The sequence below is a fragment of the Lepidothrix coronata genome, unplaced genomic scaffold, assembly GCF_001604755.1.
Source record: "Lepidothrix coronata isolate B3197 unplaced genomic scaffold, Lepidothrix_coronata-1.0 Scaffold1, whole genome shotgun sequence".
In the NCBI taxonomy this organism is placed as follows: Eukaryota; Metazoa; Chordata; class Aves; order Passeriformes; family Pipridae; genus Lepidothrix; species Lepidothrix coronata.
The window spans coordinates 2,252,515-2,268,971 of record NW_016690181.1 but is presented as its reverse complement, the minus strand read 5'-3'; the positions used below and the strand labels follow the sequence as shown (position 1 = coordinate 2,268,971).

Here is a 16,457-nt window from a genome sequence, read left to right as displayed (position 1 = left end):
AGAATAACTGTTTCTCGTTAAGAGTGAAAAATGCAATAAAGGAGAACAGGAAAGCTGAAACATTTTCTAAATTAGAGGGACTCAATGCATGGGTTATTGCACAAAGCTGTGTATTGTAGATGCTTCTAGACTCAATCAGTTAACATAAAAATTAGGAGGTTTACATTACTTTTCTACATACAGGAAGCTGTTGTCTGTAGGTCCTCACAAGCATCCAGTTCTAACCATTGGATTTAAAAGAAAATAGATAAGAGAGCAGAATACATATCTATCCCTCTTGCCTTCACCAACCAGTTAGAGGGTTATTTTTTGACCCAGTGTATTTTTGGGTGCAAGTTCAACAGAGGCATGAGGGACACTAACTAAATCATACTCCCAGATTAGTGTTCGGAAACCATAGTCTTATGTAGCAGCTGAACAGCCTCACCTTTTCTAGATACACTTTTTAATTGAAACGGCTATGCTCATTGTTGTCAGTATGCATTAGGCATTTTCTGAGGACACTTACCAGACTACTCCCTTGTCATCTGTACAGTTGGAGAAGTTAAATAACTTTTGTGGATAAAAACAACCACACTAGTAGAAGAGAACTGTCAAAAATAGCAAGTTTCTACAAGTGTCTCAGAAGGTGGTGGAGAATTTTATCACCGCCACCCCTCCAAAAAAAGGAGAAGGCAAAAAACTAAGAAATAAAGTTTTGTGAGGTTAGATAACTGAAAACCCATGTGTGCACATGGCTGTGAACTTTCTGTTTTCTGACCTACTAAGATGACCATGGCCAGTGCATTATATTTCAGAATGAAAACAGAACGAAATCACCTTGGCTTATTGACTACAGAAAGGGAAGATACTATCCCTGCTCCAAATGATGCTTTTTTATTTTCACTGCAGTGTGAGGACTTAAGTTGAAAGAAACTAGCTCCTTACTGAAATAGTTTTGGCTGACGACGCTGAAATAATTGCGGTCCGCAACAAACACAAACACATTAAACCATTCAAAAACTTGCAGGACTCAAGAATTTTCAGCTGTAACTGATTCTGGAACTGTGTGGTAAAGATGAAAAGGTGGGATAAACAAAATAGTGAAAATGTAAAAAAAAAAAAAAAAGGTAAAAAAGACCTTAGATGTAACCTGAACAAGCACCATAACTGCAACCCTGAGAAAGTAAAGACAGCTTTGTGAGCTAAGTGCCAGACAAAGAAGACTTGGACTTGTAAGCAAGGTTGCAGGCTTTTGATTTTGAGCTTTATGGGCATAATAAAAAATATAATTTTATATATTTTTTTGTAAATACATAGAATTTCAAACACCTCACTCCCTGAGCTGGTCTCCCTCTAATCGTAATGACTCAGAAAACCCATAACATACACGTGTGGTATATAACAATAAATACTGTCACTTTGTGACTTTGTCCAACTTATTCAGAGGACATGGTGCTGAAGGTCCATCTGTTTCTTTATTCTTTCGGGTATATGTATAAAAAAAAATAGTGGCAGCTTCAATACTACCAATATAATGATAAATCCTAGTAGTTAGTGAGGTGGACAGGACGGTCAGCAACTTTATCTAAGCTTTTGAGAACTGTTTAGCTGATGCATCCTGAAGGAGGAAACATCATCAGGAGAAGATTTCTAGGTCCAGAAAGAGGATAGTTCACTGAAGTAGTCTGGTGCAGCTGAAGTTTATGATGAAGTATAGCTTGATCATGGAATTAAGAGGTGACAAGAGGGACTGAAGCAGGACTTTCTGGAGTACCTGATTATCTGAAAAAAGCGCCACCTAGCATTTTTACTGTGTCTAAATTTCTACTCTGATCTCAAGACAATCCCTTAGTGGTAATTGTCAATGCTTACACTATGTCCTACACATAGGCATCTATCTCAGGGTTGTCCGCTGATTGTCCTTCTTGTTCTGCTCAAAATTGTGCAGCAGTGTTTGGTTGACACAGAAAAGCTTGTAGAAATTCCACTCCGTATGGAAAGACCCTGTAAAGTGACAACACTTCAGGGTGATCTCTCTTCTTAACAACAAATATTATTACAATCTTAGTCATGGAGAGAATGTTCATTTCAGGCTACCTGCCTAGCAAGAAGCAGCTCAATCACTGTGTTGGAAATAAATTCTGCCCTGCCTGCATGATCTTTTTTTTTTCTGAATTGTGTCAAGATTTTAAAGAGTTTCCCTGTAATGAGGGGGAAAAGAAAGGGTGTTTGATCTAACATGGTTCCTGTCTCTGGTTTGTGTCTTTACTACCCCTCCTTTCTATCTTGATTTCAAGCAGGACTCGGTCACCATCCATGTTTAAAATCTGAAGAGTAAACTTTCTGAGCTTACTGGTGTTTCATTTCACCTACTAAGAAAAAGTAATACCAGTGTCTATGCCAACTTCCAGTAAAGCCAACTCCATTCTAATAAAACTAAATGCTGTCACTTTTAGAGAGATGGTAATCTTGATTTCACTTAAAATTGTTTTGCAGTGCTCAAATAAGCTGCTAAACAACATCTATGATCCATTCCAGAGACACTGCAGCGATTGCTTGCAAATCCTGGTCTGGCCAGCCAGCAGTAGTGAAAGGGTACTTTATGAGTTTACATAGGGGAATGGAGCTGCAGCTGCAGTTGCAGAAGTCTGTCAAATACGCAAAGCAGCAAAGGCATCTTTGAGTACTTAAAAAAGGACAGTAGAAACTAATCCCAGAAAATGCAACAGATTCCCCATTAAATTGGCAAGAAGATGGGGAAGGAGTAGCCAGGAAGGAACTGAGTAACAGATAAAAGCAAGAGAGAGAGAGTCACAGAGAGAGAGAGAGATCTGAAAAAAAAAGTTTTTTTAGTCAAACTTTGCTATCTTTGGCTGACTGGGACTCTTGGCTACAGATCTCCATGGTAGCCTGGGGAATGCCAAAGAATTCAAAGAAAACAAGAACTGGGATCTAATGCTTAAGTTCTCCATGGGAGTCAGTCAAGTGATGGAAATAAAAAACTCTGTTGTGTGTCTGACCCAGGTTCTTACAAGTTGGATTGGAGCAAAGGAAAAACAAGCACATGGAAAATGGCAAAATTAGATGACACGTGGACTTTTCTCCTTCTTTTCCTGTTGTGATATGTTCTCTTTGCCCATTTCTCCTCCTTACTGCATTCTGCTACACACAGGAATGAAAAAGTAAAATGTTGGCAAGATCAAAGGGAATAGAGGACAAGATCTGGGACTTCGGCACTTTCTTTTATTTTCCTTCACCTCTTCTTACCTCTAGCCCCAGTTTTTCCCCTCCCTGAGCTCTACAAATGAAGCAAAAGTGGATGCTTCTGAACCTACTAGAAAGGATGAAATTACTAGAGAGGTAAAAGTAACCCCACCTCAACATGAGAACTGTGACCCTTGTAACAATGAATCCTTAGAGATATAAGTCATGTTGCGAAGTCAGTCTTTGGACTGAATGCGTTTTACAGCTGTAATTCTAGCATCAGTGGGAGAGTTAACCACTCTTCACCCTTCTAAATGTGAGGGAAGAGTGAGACCTAAGCTAGTGTGTTCTTTGGAAAGGGGACATATAAAACCTGGGTCTATTATGGACATTCTGTCAGGAAGCTGTGTGCTTCAGTCCCGAGAGTTCTACCTTCACTTTCTTCTCTAATAGCAGCAGCAATCTCAAGAAGGGAGATAAACAGCTGATAAACAGCGGCCTGGAGGAACTCCACTCTATCTTGCAACTCAAAGGCTTAACAGTTGAAAACTGATAGTCTTACCCAGCATTCTCCTCATGGCCAACTCTCAGAGAAATCATTGTATTTTTGTTCGTCTCCACATATCCAATGTCAACTGTGAACCTCTGAAGGAGAGGAACAGCATCCTGTGAACAAATGGCCAGTTCCAGCAAGCAAGAGTCCAAGCTTCCGAGCAGGATGGGACTATGCAGGCTGAACTCACATCTATCTGGGAGCCTATTGGTGTTCAGAAGGAAAATGTCCCCTGTGAGGAGAGAAAAACAAAACAAAACAAGAGACACACAGTGTGGATGGAAGAGCAATAATAAGAGGAAAATGGATAAGGAGTTTGAAGAAAAGAATCATGAGAATAAAAGAGAGGACTATGCACAAAACCCTAAAAAATAAGAGAGAAAGGAGAATAAAGTAAAAATTAGTGGTTTAGGTAAAGAAGTGATAGAAGAAATGAGAAAAAACCAAACAAAGCAAAGTGAAGACATCTCCAATAAAACAAAAGGCAAAGTCTTTGCAAGTCAGACAGCAGACCTGGAGCCAGCTCTGGCTTGTAAAGGGTTGAGTTTCCTAAGAAAAATCCAGTTACTGTAAGCAAAAGTAGCTTATCCCAAAATGGGGAGATACAAAATGAGTTTATAATGAGGCTGCCTGTTTACAGGGTACATACATACACAACTCAGGCAGCATACATGCATTACATGGCTCTTATTGGCTCTTGGGCACTGACAGCACCTTTAGGAGTACTGCACCACAACCAGCACTTTTAAAAGGTGGTACTTTTAGTTACATGGACCTGAGGCCTCAGCCTGCTGACTCCTGCTGCTGCCACCCACAGCTGCAACCAGAGCTGGGAGAAAGCAGATATCCATTTGAGGGGAACTGTAACGCAGCCTACCTTCAACATCTCCACAGGAGGAACTGTTTTCCAGAAGCAGCTGCTGCCTCTCCTGAGACATGAGGACACCAATGGAAGATAACACCCAGTCCGGTTTTCCAAAACTGTCTGTAGACGTCACCCATGAACAGCTTGAGCCGATGACACAAGAGACTTCTGTTATGAGAAACCAAAGGTTTCACTGAGGCTTACCACAGCTCAAGGGGCAGGGGTAACACAGACACATGAATGAGCAGATGTACAGTGTATGGGGGCTATATCTCCCAAGAAATGGAAGAGTTGAAGGGAAAAAAGAAAGTTTATCTTGGGCAACAACAACAGAATCTCTCCCACAGCAAGTCAAAGTACATGCCAGAATTAAAAACTAACCTACAAATTCTTCACAGGTCTAAGTCAATATCCTCCCGCTGATATCAACAGTGAATTTATATCAGTGGAAGGTCTAGACCAGAAGTACAGAAAATCCCAAATGAGAATAATACCTAGTGTAACAAGGATATTGAAACTATATGGATTTAGTATTTTGGCAGAGAGAAAGAACTGATACTTGAAGGTCAACCCTCTCTCAGCAGTAGAAAGAGCTTGACAGTGTCTCAAGCAGAATAGCTGAGCAATGCAAGCTTTACATAATCTTTTATTTTTATCTTTTAAAAATGGTCTTGCTTTTCTCCAGCAGGATGGATAAGAACACCCTCTTAACAAACTCCAGAGTCTCTTTGCAGTACTGAAAACACTAGATCATCCTGGCCAGAATTTTTCATAATCAGCGTATTATAAGCCAGACAAAAAGTAATTCTCTGTTCTCTCATCAATCTAATATAAACTCCCTGAAGGGATGTTAGCTGCACAAAGCTCTCCCACGCAGAGTGGAGCTGAATAGATATTGTAAGCTGATATTAACTTTCATGATATTTATTTTCAGTAGTAATAATAATATTACTGTAATAACTGGAGCATCCCCAGGCCATATAAGAAATAGCAAGAGACTAAACATTCATATTTAGGATTCTGATGTTCTGAGGGTATTCAGGCCTTGCAAACATGAATGACATAAAGTTATCCCTTTGGTAGTCCTATTCCTGTGGAAGAGAACAGGCAGATATGAAGAACAGAGTTAAGATCACGCATATAACAAGGACATGCGGTTGTACAGGCAACACAGGTGGGGCAGAAATAAAAAACACAAGAGCCTCCAGAAGATTGCCTATACTTCACCTAAACTTTCAGAAAAAAAAGAGGAAACAGAAGCATCTTTTGAGTGCAACAGCAAAAGCAGACAAGTTTTCTTATTACTGAAGTTAATTCTAACTTTGTTTTTACAAAACACCACCCAGTGTACAGGGGTAAGAGAAACATGAATCTTACAGAGTTGCTCCTCATCTCCTCTGCCATTACTTTGGACACTCTCTAGACCCTTCTGGCCTGTTTGAACTGGAGGTTGCTGAGTTTCTCAATCTAACACCTGGACCAACCATCCAAATATCTTCTCAGCCCAACTCATCAAATGCATATAGCTTAGCAAAGGTCTGCTGCAGTGTTCAGCCTATCATTTTTAAATGGAAGCCACAAGCAGATGAACTGGCAAATTGTGCATGTGTGTGTCTGTGTATGAAACGCCAGATTCCAGCAGGGCATAGGAAGGAAGACATCAGCCACTCCTGTGATGCTGCTGGATCTAGAGAAAAATGTCTGTGCACAGCTTCGGGCTACGGTTTGATGATCCAGTTAAAACAGCTTTAAGGATCTGAAAAGCTCAGAAACTCCATTGCTGTGTGAGACAAAGCAGAGTCCTGATCCATACCTGCTGTGCTGTTTCAAATTTAATGAAGTCTGACAGGTTAACTTAGTATCCATAGTGTCATTGTGGATACTAATACTAAAAGTAATATTTTTATCAGATAATTTTCTAGTTGGTCATAAAACCCAGAAAACAATTTCTCTCACAACAGCATGACAGTGGAAGAGACCAAAGTGAAAGCTCAGGAAAGAAAAAATTCCTCCTTTTTTTTTAATAGGCAATTACTTGAAACCAAAACTATTATTTATGACAAAATAATTTCATCAAATCTTATCAATACCTCTGCTTGCAGTAGCAAGGACTGTACCAATGCAGACTTAATTCTTTGAGCGTGCCTCACATAACAAGGCAGTTCACAGCTCAGACAGAAGGTGAACACAACTTTACCCCCGAAAAGCACCTACTTCATATACTCTCTAGGCTTTATAAAGCCTATCTGCCCAAGCTGAGACTGGAGAGGATCTGAATAACTGGAAGAGTCTGAAACAGATCGGGAAAGTTTTGGACATCCAGTAAAGAAACCTACTGTTTTTTCTGTTATTGCATTGTGGTGGAAGGACTGATCAACAAGAAGCTGTTATTTAACATAAATCACAGAGCTAAAGAGCTGGGTACATTCGTGGTCACAGTGAAAGAGAACACTGGAAGATGAAACCACTGACACCGCTGTGTACCACCCTACAGATGTTTCACATCCAGCTTTGTTTAGCACCTATGAACTTGGAGAACAAGTCCAAGTCAGCAAAAAGGAAAAATATGACAGAAATGAAAAGGTAAAACCAAGTGCAATAGAGAAATACATCTATATTACTACAACCAGAAAAGGGCGTATCTTAAGACATTACAAAAACGCTCTGAAGAAGTTTAGATTGAAGAACGCTCATGGGCAGTCCAGAGTATGTCACCAAGGACTTTAAAGAATTTGATACCATCTGCAAGATGGTACTATAAAGAACATTGCCTAGCCAGGCAAGGTTAGGTCACCTAGCCACCTCCTGGGAGGAATGTGTGAGTTTTCTAGCACCACAGGCCTTTCTTTATTGTTTAGCATCTTAATTAACGGCCTGAAAAGGGGGCAGAGTGTACCCTCAGCAAGTTCACAGAGGTTACTAAACAGGAGAGTGGAGAGGCTGACACACCATATGGCTGTGCTGCCATTCAGAGCAATCTAGACAGGCTGAGGATCGGGCCAATAGAAACCCCTTGAAGAAAAAGCCAACTCCTGCACCTTGGGAGGTATAACCCCCTGTACTAGGGCCTGACTGGCTGCAAAGCAGTTCTGAAGAGAAGAACTTTGGGGGATGTGGTGGATAGTAAGCTTTCCATGAGCAAGCAATACACCCTTAGAACAAAGGCAACTAATAGCTTTCTGGGTTGCATTAGAAAGAACACGGCCAGTAGATCAAGAGAGGTGATTCTTCCACTCTACTCGGCACTGGTAAGACCACATCTGGAGTGCTGTGCTCAGCTCTGGGCTCTTTAGTACAAGAAGGATACAGATTTACAGAAGCAAGTCCAGCACAGGTCCACAAAGGAAACTGAGGGACTGGAGCATCTGTCATTAGAGGAGAGGCTGACAGAGCTGGGACTGCTCAGTCTGTAGAAGAGAAGGGTCAGGGGGATTTTATCACTGTGTAAAAACACTCTGATGAGAGGGAATGAAGCGGAAGCCAGGCAATTCTGAGTAGCATACACTGACAGGACAAGAGGCAACTGATACAAAATTAAAAACCTCACAGCTCACTGTGCTTTTACAATGCCAAGAAAAAGAAAATTTCAGCTGAAAAGAAAAATTCATTCGATATCAAGAAAGATAGTTTGTTCTACAGTTGTGGGAAAGCAGCTCCACTAATTGGCTTTTATTTTAAGAATTCCCAGTCCTAAATCTGATGGATTTTAGTGTGCTGAATAGAGAAGATTTTATTTTTCTTTCCTTTTTTATTTTTTTTTCTTTTTCTTTTCCTTTTGCTTTTCCTGCTGTGCTGGGGGTGGGGTTTTTTTAGGGTTGGTTTGTTTGTTTTTATTTTTGGGGGGTGTTTGGCTGGTTTTTTTGTGGGTTTGTTTGCTTGCTTTGTTTTGTTTGGGTTTGGTTTTATTTAATATGGAAGTAAGGGATTCCCTTAAGTTTACTCTGGCCTTTCTGAGTCATTGCTCCATTTCCAGCCAGAAATACAGCGTCACAGCTTTCTGGTAAAGGGTGCTTGTGACTGCTGGCATCTATCTTACGCCTAGATTCTGAAGGAGAAATAGGGAGGATGGAGGGAAAAGGACTTGTGATACCTGGTTTAGAAGGCTGATGCAATGAAACCATCCTATTTTTTATCACAGAGAGCTTCTGAGGTGGATTTGGTGAAGAAGAGTTTTCTTCTTGTGATCCGGAACAGGAGACAACAACTATAACAAAATAAAAAGAACAGGTGATGTGTTTGATGTTTCTATACAAAACTATGCTCCCATATTGTTAAGAATGAACACATATTTAACAAAGCTCTATTATATTACTCTCAACCTCATTACAGTTCTTGGTGCAGTACTGTCCTGATGATGCTTCAAAATGGCCCCAACACTTCCCAGAAACATAACTACAACAAAATATTTTACTTATCAACATGTTCTTTATTGTTCTTTACACACTCCCATCTTTATCAGTATATAACCTCTAGACACTGTACATTCGAGTACTGCCTGTGTTGCAGTAACAGTACATCTACCTGCCAGCTGACAACTACCTCTCTAAAGTATTCAGGCTGGACAGGGCTTTGTGCAACCTGATCTAGTGAAAAAGATGTCCTTGCCTATGACAGGGTGGTTGGACCGATAAACTTTAAAGGCCTCTTCTGACCCAGACCATTCCATGATTCTGTGATTAGAAAAAGGGTTCACCTGTAAAACATATGCTATCTATACAATACATGGCATGGATTTATCAGCAATCTTTTGGGAGGACGTGCGTAAGACCTCTCCACCACACGAGAACACCCCATCTGAAACTAACACTAATAAAACTTTTACATCACTGCACACAATCAGGAAACAATTTTCTTTCTTACTGCCAGGCAAGAAGGCTGGTTTTTTCAAAGGAATCAAGTAACTTTCCTTTATCTGATATATAGTAATATGTACTCTCTCCAATACCCTTCTTATTAATCCCCCTGCACTGCTCTATCTGAGGGATTCCTTTGTCATGGATCTATAAAAATCTCCATTAGTAACTGTGATATTTGATCATAATTATGGCATCAATTTACACACAGTTGTGTATTTTTATTCATATAAAAATGTAGAATCCTGATGCAAAGTTTGGTTGTGCTGGAGAAAAAGACCAAAATCTCAGAAGATAGGTTATAGAAACTATTCTCTACTTCACCCATGTAAATAGTAGATCCAGCATGCTAAGATTAGCTAGTTTTAAATGGAGGCATACTTCTGAATCATCTTTGTTATTCAAAGTAAAACAAATGTATCAAAATTACTATCTATTTCAGTCAATTAAACATTCATGCATGAAAATGCTGTATCCTTCCATCTTCTATTATATTATTAAAGACAGTCATTCAAGGGGTTCCAGGGAAGAGTAACTTTTGAACAGAATAGCATTTTGCTGGAGCAGACACATTCTGTGCTGATGACAGATTTGGAGTTTCCACAGACCCACTGCCAAACACTACATTTTTCCCTGCCCCTATTTTCAAATATGTAGGGACATAATTGTTGGAAAACTTGATTCTGCACTGCGCATAAGACATGGACACTGCCCTGATAAGTAAGGTATCTTCAATAATAGAATGAAATCCTCAAAAAGAATGGGCCAGCCTTATGAAAGGGTTGCCTTGTGAATAATCCATGCTAATAATCAACCATATATTGCCAATAAATCTAATTTACCATATTAAAAGAAATTCAGCTGCAGAAAAGAGAAGAACTTGACATCTGAAATCTGCTCCTCCCAACTTTTGTTCTGTGCCTGTTGAGATGTTGCTCAGTTCTGTATCTCCCGATCTTTAAGCGCTGCTGTAGCTTCAGTATTTACTTCCCTCAGGGCTTTCTGTAAAGTCTGTTCCAACCACTCATCTCCTCACACACTCCAAGCTGCTTGTGTATTTTGGAAATAGCCTGAATATCATGGGACCCACAAAACATAGTACATTCATAGCAGAAGTTCTGCTGGAGACATTCCTCCTCATAAAACTAAAACTTAATCAAAATATTTGACTTGCACATCCACTACAAACACCTTCTGGATGTTTCTCTTCTTTCTCATTAGCAAGCACAAGGTCCAGTGGCAGATTACCATGAATAGAGCCATAAGTTACTTGCAACATGAATTTACTCCTTTAGTGTGGAAAAAAATCTCCATTGCCATTGGTGATGGCTGAGACAAACAAGGTACAAAACAACAAAAACATCCTATTTAATTTTGGCAAAAAACAAAAAAGGGTTCATTATAATGCATGTAACAACTCTATTCACTCTGGGAAGATGCCACTTAAGAAACTGGGCATATGAGAGGAAGGAAAGGCAGTCATTACAGCTGAGCTCACTGACAAATGAAATATACTTGGACAGAAGACTCTAGACTCAGTGATAGGCAAGGAATTTGTTCATATGTAGCCACAAAAACATTCCCCCATTCATTTATTTCCTCATAGCAAAGAATTTTTGGCTATAGAGGAGCAGAAGAGGACTCACAGTAGCAGCTTTGAAGCACTCCAGTCCAGCCTACACTCTTACTTTATATCTCAGTTATTTTTCTCTCTCACTCATTCAACCTCTTTGATTGAACTGAAAATCTAGTGCACATAATCTGTAAAAGAAACTGGGACCTGCAGAGGTGCTTCTGATAATCCTTTCACACATTTATATGTAATTTTTTATTATGTGAATCTTCAGCTTTAAACAAATAATAAAGACTATTGCTTTTCAACTCCATGACTTCTCTATATTGATCAGCAAAAGAAAATTATTTAAGTGAAAAGAAATGTAAGATGGAAAGGAAGGAGATTCATGATTTAAACTGTCTGCCATCAAGGAAAATAAAATGATCAGGAAGAAATAGTGAGTATAACATATTCAACTGTCATAGCAAAAAATATGGGATCTTTTAACAGCACAGCACAAATTCATCTCTTTTTCAGAAGCCTCCAACACTGAGAATGCAATTCCATTTCTTTCACTATCTCAGAGGAAAAAAAAAGCACTAAGATACCTGGAGGGCTGATTTTTTTCCCGAATCTGATGTTACTTTGCAGAAAAGAAGAAAATTACAGAAAATACTTATAGAATTCATGATGGGAAATCAATTCCTGGTCAGCCAAGACATCTTCCTGACAAAATAGGAATTTCCTTTAGAGCATTTTCTAGTGGTTTTGCCCATCTAATATCAAAATAGCAACTCAGTATTTCTCACTGCTTCTCTGAGAAGGATAAACTAATGTACAGGGTAATAGGTCTGACTGTCAGGAAGTCAGACTAAGCAAACAGAAGACTCTTTGTCTACTATCTATCCAAGTATTTTTCAATGACTCCTAAACCTTTCACTTTCAGCTCAATAAATAATCTCTCTCCTTCATCTCTCTCCTTACAGCTTTACGTTACTGACCTTTCACCTTGAAAATGTCACTGTGATCTCCTGCTGCTCGCTATTAGACTCTTTTATTCTTTACTCATGAGTTGGTTCACCTCCATGTCCCTTGCTTATTTCATCACTCATATTGTACTCTGTCTAGATAGATTGCGGGTAATGGTCGAAAGGGGAACAACACAACCAAATTCAGTTTTGCCAAAGCTTATTAAATAAGGTGGTATTGCAGGATTTTCCCAGAGCCCTCTCCAGTTTTTCAGGGAAAAAGGCAGAAAGGCAAACATCAGTGCACACTAATGTCATACTATGCAGAATCACTATTCTGCTCCCTCCTGAGATCTCCCTGTTCATCCATGCAACAATCTCATTGGTCATTTTGGTCAAAAAAAATATTTTAATCGATCATTCACCTTGACATCAAGTCTCTCTGTAGCATATTTCATTCCAGAACAGGTATTCTTACCTTCAATATCTGTAGTATTTCCCTTTGAGATATTTAGTTTTATTGCATTGATGAGTTGATCTCAGCCTTATTTTTTCTACCTTAAGTTATCAGCAGATCAGTACAGTTTTAATGTTGTCTTCTGACTTACTGCTAAACTGCTAAATAGAATATAACCCAGAATTTACCCTTACAGGAAACTTATAGGCAGAGTTAATTGACAACAATTCCCACAATGATTCCTATTAATACGTTTATTTTTAACCCACGTGGAACATAATGATTTGTATCAGGCGCTCACTAAAGTACATATGCAGAGTTATCAATTTAAGAACATTTCTTAAGTTGAAATGTCCACAGTATAACTTTTATTGAACTGCTAAACTCATTTAAAAAATGACACTGCAACAAGAAGTCTTTTCAAATAAGCTCTTTAGATTAACAAGTGATTATAAACCCTTTTCTAGTTTTTTGATCCTATGTCAAATACTCTGTTATTTTTACTCAGACTGATGTTAAGGCAGCAACCTTTGTATTACCAAACAGTCTTATTTGCAGGAGTAGGGCAAATGTAATTAAGTACAGTTATACAGCATGTTCCATTTACCCCTTTTAAATACTACTGCAGCACTAACTTTCTTCCAGTTCCCCAGAATTTCCTCAGCATCCTGACACTTATTGCAAAATTTCAACATGGATGTCTCTCAAAGTTCCTTAACTAGTTCTTTTAAAATTCTTGAACGCAAGCTTTCTTGGCTAGTTGTTTTACAAAGTAGGCATTCTAATAACTGCTTTCTCACAGTACTTTTGGGTTGTTAAGAAAGCTATTGCATTGTTTCTATGTGACAGTAAAAAATCAATTGCTTGATTTATTTTTTCCTAGAAGACAAATATTTATTGAACAGTTTCTTTTTGTCTCTATTATTGAGAAACCTACCACACATTTCTGTGACAGATTCATATCATTGCTAACATATTTTTGCTACTAATGCACTTGGAAAATTTCCTTAGGCTTCCTGCTGATTTCTTCTTCATTTCTTTTGCTTTCTTTATTGCTAAACTTTCAGCTTTTCAACTTGTTTTTACTGCAAGTAATGTCATATTTATGTAATTTTTAATAGCGTAGCATTCCCTTTCAGCTACAGGTTTGTGTCTTTCTAGCTTTTTACACAAAGAACTCAATTATTATCTGAATTTTTTATCCACAGATTTTCTTTCAACTGAGTTAGTGTGACACTGTTTTAAATTCTGGGAGATATATCACTTCTGGAAGTACCAAGATATAGCACTTTCAGAAGTTATTTATTTATTAAAGTCCATTTATTTGAATGTCTAAGCTGAAGTACATATCACACTATTTCCAATTTTTATTCTGTTTCAAAGAAAGATGTATTCAAGTACAAGCACTTCCACTTGAGGAACATCCGAGTTTAGTTCTGAGCTCAGTTCTTACCTCAATTATTTATTTGCTGAAAATGGATGTAAAACATTATCCTAATAAGTGCTATGAGGATTTGGATTCAGATATTGTCATCTATTCAATATTTGCAAATATACTCTCATGTTAGCAGAATGAAACCACCAATACAACACTTGTGTTGAAGGCTTTACACACACACACACACAAGGCCTTTTTTCCTCCCCTTACACACAACAGGTTACTTAGTATTTCATCCAGATCTTTAGCTGGCTTTGACAGTCTGTAGCAGTCATCAGCAAACACATCGACATTTATTTTAGGTATTTATTGTCCTTCAAGATCATTTTGTTCAATAGTTGCGGAAAGAGACAATGTAATTTCTGTCATTCCTGTACAATGCTGTTCCAAACCTACTTCTGACATTCGATTCCAGTCACAGGAATTCTCCCTCCTAGTCTGAGAAATTCCAGGTTTAGAAATTAGCAATTGCATTCCATTGCTACTTGCTTATTAGCTGGTCGTATCAAGTTGGCAGTAGGCAGTTGAAGAACTCTTTCAGTCCTTGGTGGCTTGATTAACTGTATTCTCAACACCTTGACTCTCTGCTAAACAAGTGTTTTTATTCCTCGCTTTTCAGTAATTTCCCTTGGTTGCTAGTTTAACACCATCTGAAAAGGTGTGGCCTAACAAGTCTAGAAGGTTACTTCTCCTCTAGTGAGTTGGAGGCCAGTCAAACCATACAGTCTCTTTTCGCCAGAGAATATAGACATGCATTTCATTGACCCAAGTCTTATACAACTTACCTGCCTAGCAGAATACTTATAGACTTGTTTGTTTCTTTGACTTCCTATACTGTTTTGGGGCCTCTGGTGGTCTAGTGGTTAGGGTGCAGGACTCTCACCGCTGCGACCCGGGTTCGATTCCCAGCCCCCCGGGCAGATGGAGCTCGTTAGCCTTGTGAGGCAATCCATCTAAGAGAAGGTCACTCTAAACAAACCTACGTCCTGGGGACCTCACTGCCACTGTCCAAGTTTGCTTGGCCCCGGCAGATGAACCTCAGGATTAAAGGGTGGGCTCAGTTCAGCGCAAGCTGTGTCTCACCTAAAAAATCCACTGCGCAGGCTCGAAGGGTTAATGACCTTTCCCAAATCTTCGCTCGCGAAGACTGGCCATTATATTATTATATACTGTTTTATATGCAGAACATGAATGACATCTAAGAACATACCTTGTACCTTCTTTGGCACCATAACAAGATTTCCAAGAGTTAGTTATATTCTGAAAAACTAAACCCAGTCATTTATGCTAGTACAGACTATATGTGGTAGTGTGCGCTAATTTACTTCAAAGAATCTTCTCAGATGTTGCAATCCCATCTGGTATCCCATCCACCAGAGACAGAATGTCACCTCCTTGACCACCTGCTGACTGCTGACAAGAATCTTCTTGAAGGGTGGTAAGTGGATCACTCTGAAGAGCTTTTCACAACCAGCAACTCCCTGTTATAATACTCACTTGGATTGCCAAAGATCATCTGCAGTTTCCATGACGTACTGAATGACTAGACATTTCTGATTGTACAAAATTCCTACAGTCCTCTCTCCTGCTGCTCACAGCATGCCTGCTTCCTGACTGCCTCCAGTTACACAAAGTGCTGCTTTGTCTCTCATTTCCTCGCCTTCTTTTTTTGGTCGCTCAGTGACCAGTTCCTTCCCTGGATAGTGATGTTTCCTGAATCGTTTTGTGCAATCACTCTTAATCCTCCCCAAAGCTTTGTAGAATGCATACCCAACCTTTCATGCATCAAATACTTGTTTCTAATAAAATCACCATGCTTCACTTAAAAATTAAAGACTTGTTAAGCTCTGGCACTAAGTACAATACGTTGCAGGTTTCCATCCCTGCTTGTGCTACAGCAACTGGATAGAACTCACACAAAAATAAGTTTTGCCCATGCCATCTATATTTTTCTCACAAACCTCACCTATTGGATAAGATACAAGATGCAATTCTTGGGTCCTCCTCTTGATACTACTTTCCTAACTTGGCATATTGCTTTTGAATAGCAACTTGCTAATTATGACCTCTTATTCAGTTTTCAGTGTACATCTACACCTACTGAAATAGATCTGAATTACTATTTTAAGTCCATTTGACAAACTGAATGCCAAAAACACTTCTTGAAATCCAAAAATATGCCATCTACTTCGTCCTCCTAATTTACTAATTATGTAGTGTACACATGCACATACTCGTGTGCATATATTGTCACATTAACTTAGAAAGATTTCACTTTTTATAGCACAGCTCCTCAATACTCACATGTCTATTTTTATAATACTATCTGCTTACTACTCACAAATAATAAGGGCTAGGTTTTTCATTGTGTCTCCCCTCTCTTAAGGCTGCCTGGAATCGATCATATAGTGCACAACAGTTCAAAGGCTTTCCAAGGACCTTTAAGATGCACTGTTTGGGGGAACTCCATTCTGCTCCAGTTTTTACTTTCTCTTCCCTTTTCAGACTGGAGTGATTGCTAGAAGAGGCACCTACTGCACCTCTGCTAGCTGTGTACAGTCATGATACTGACAGTTAACACA

General features: G+C 39.0%; 1 protein-coding gene across 1 annotated transcript in view; it reads right to left on the bottom strand.

Moving 5' to 3' along the window:
- The window catches only part of LTK (leukocyte receptor tyrosine kinase), a 98,386-nt gene that overhangs the window by 47,454 nt on the left and 34,475 nt on the right, over positions 1–16,457 (bottom strand). The window contains exons 2-4 of the mRNA XM_017812270.1: positions 8,695–8,808; positions 4,617–4,772; positions 3,749–3,971 (exon numbers count right to left, since the gene is read on the bottom strand). Of these exons, the coding sequence (XP_017667759.1) occupies positions 3,749–3,971; positions 4,617–4,772; positions 8,695–8,808 (493 nt within the window). The remainder of the gene's footprint in view (positions 1–3,748; positions 3,972–4,616; positions 4,773–8,694; positions 8,809–16,457) is intronic.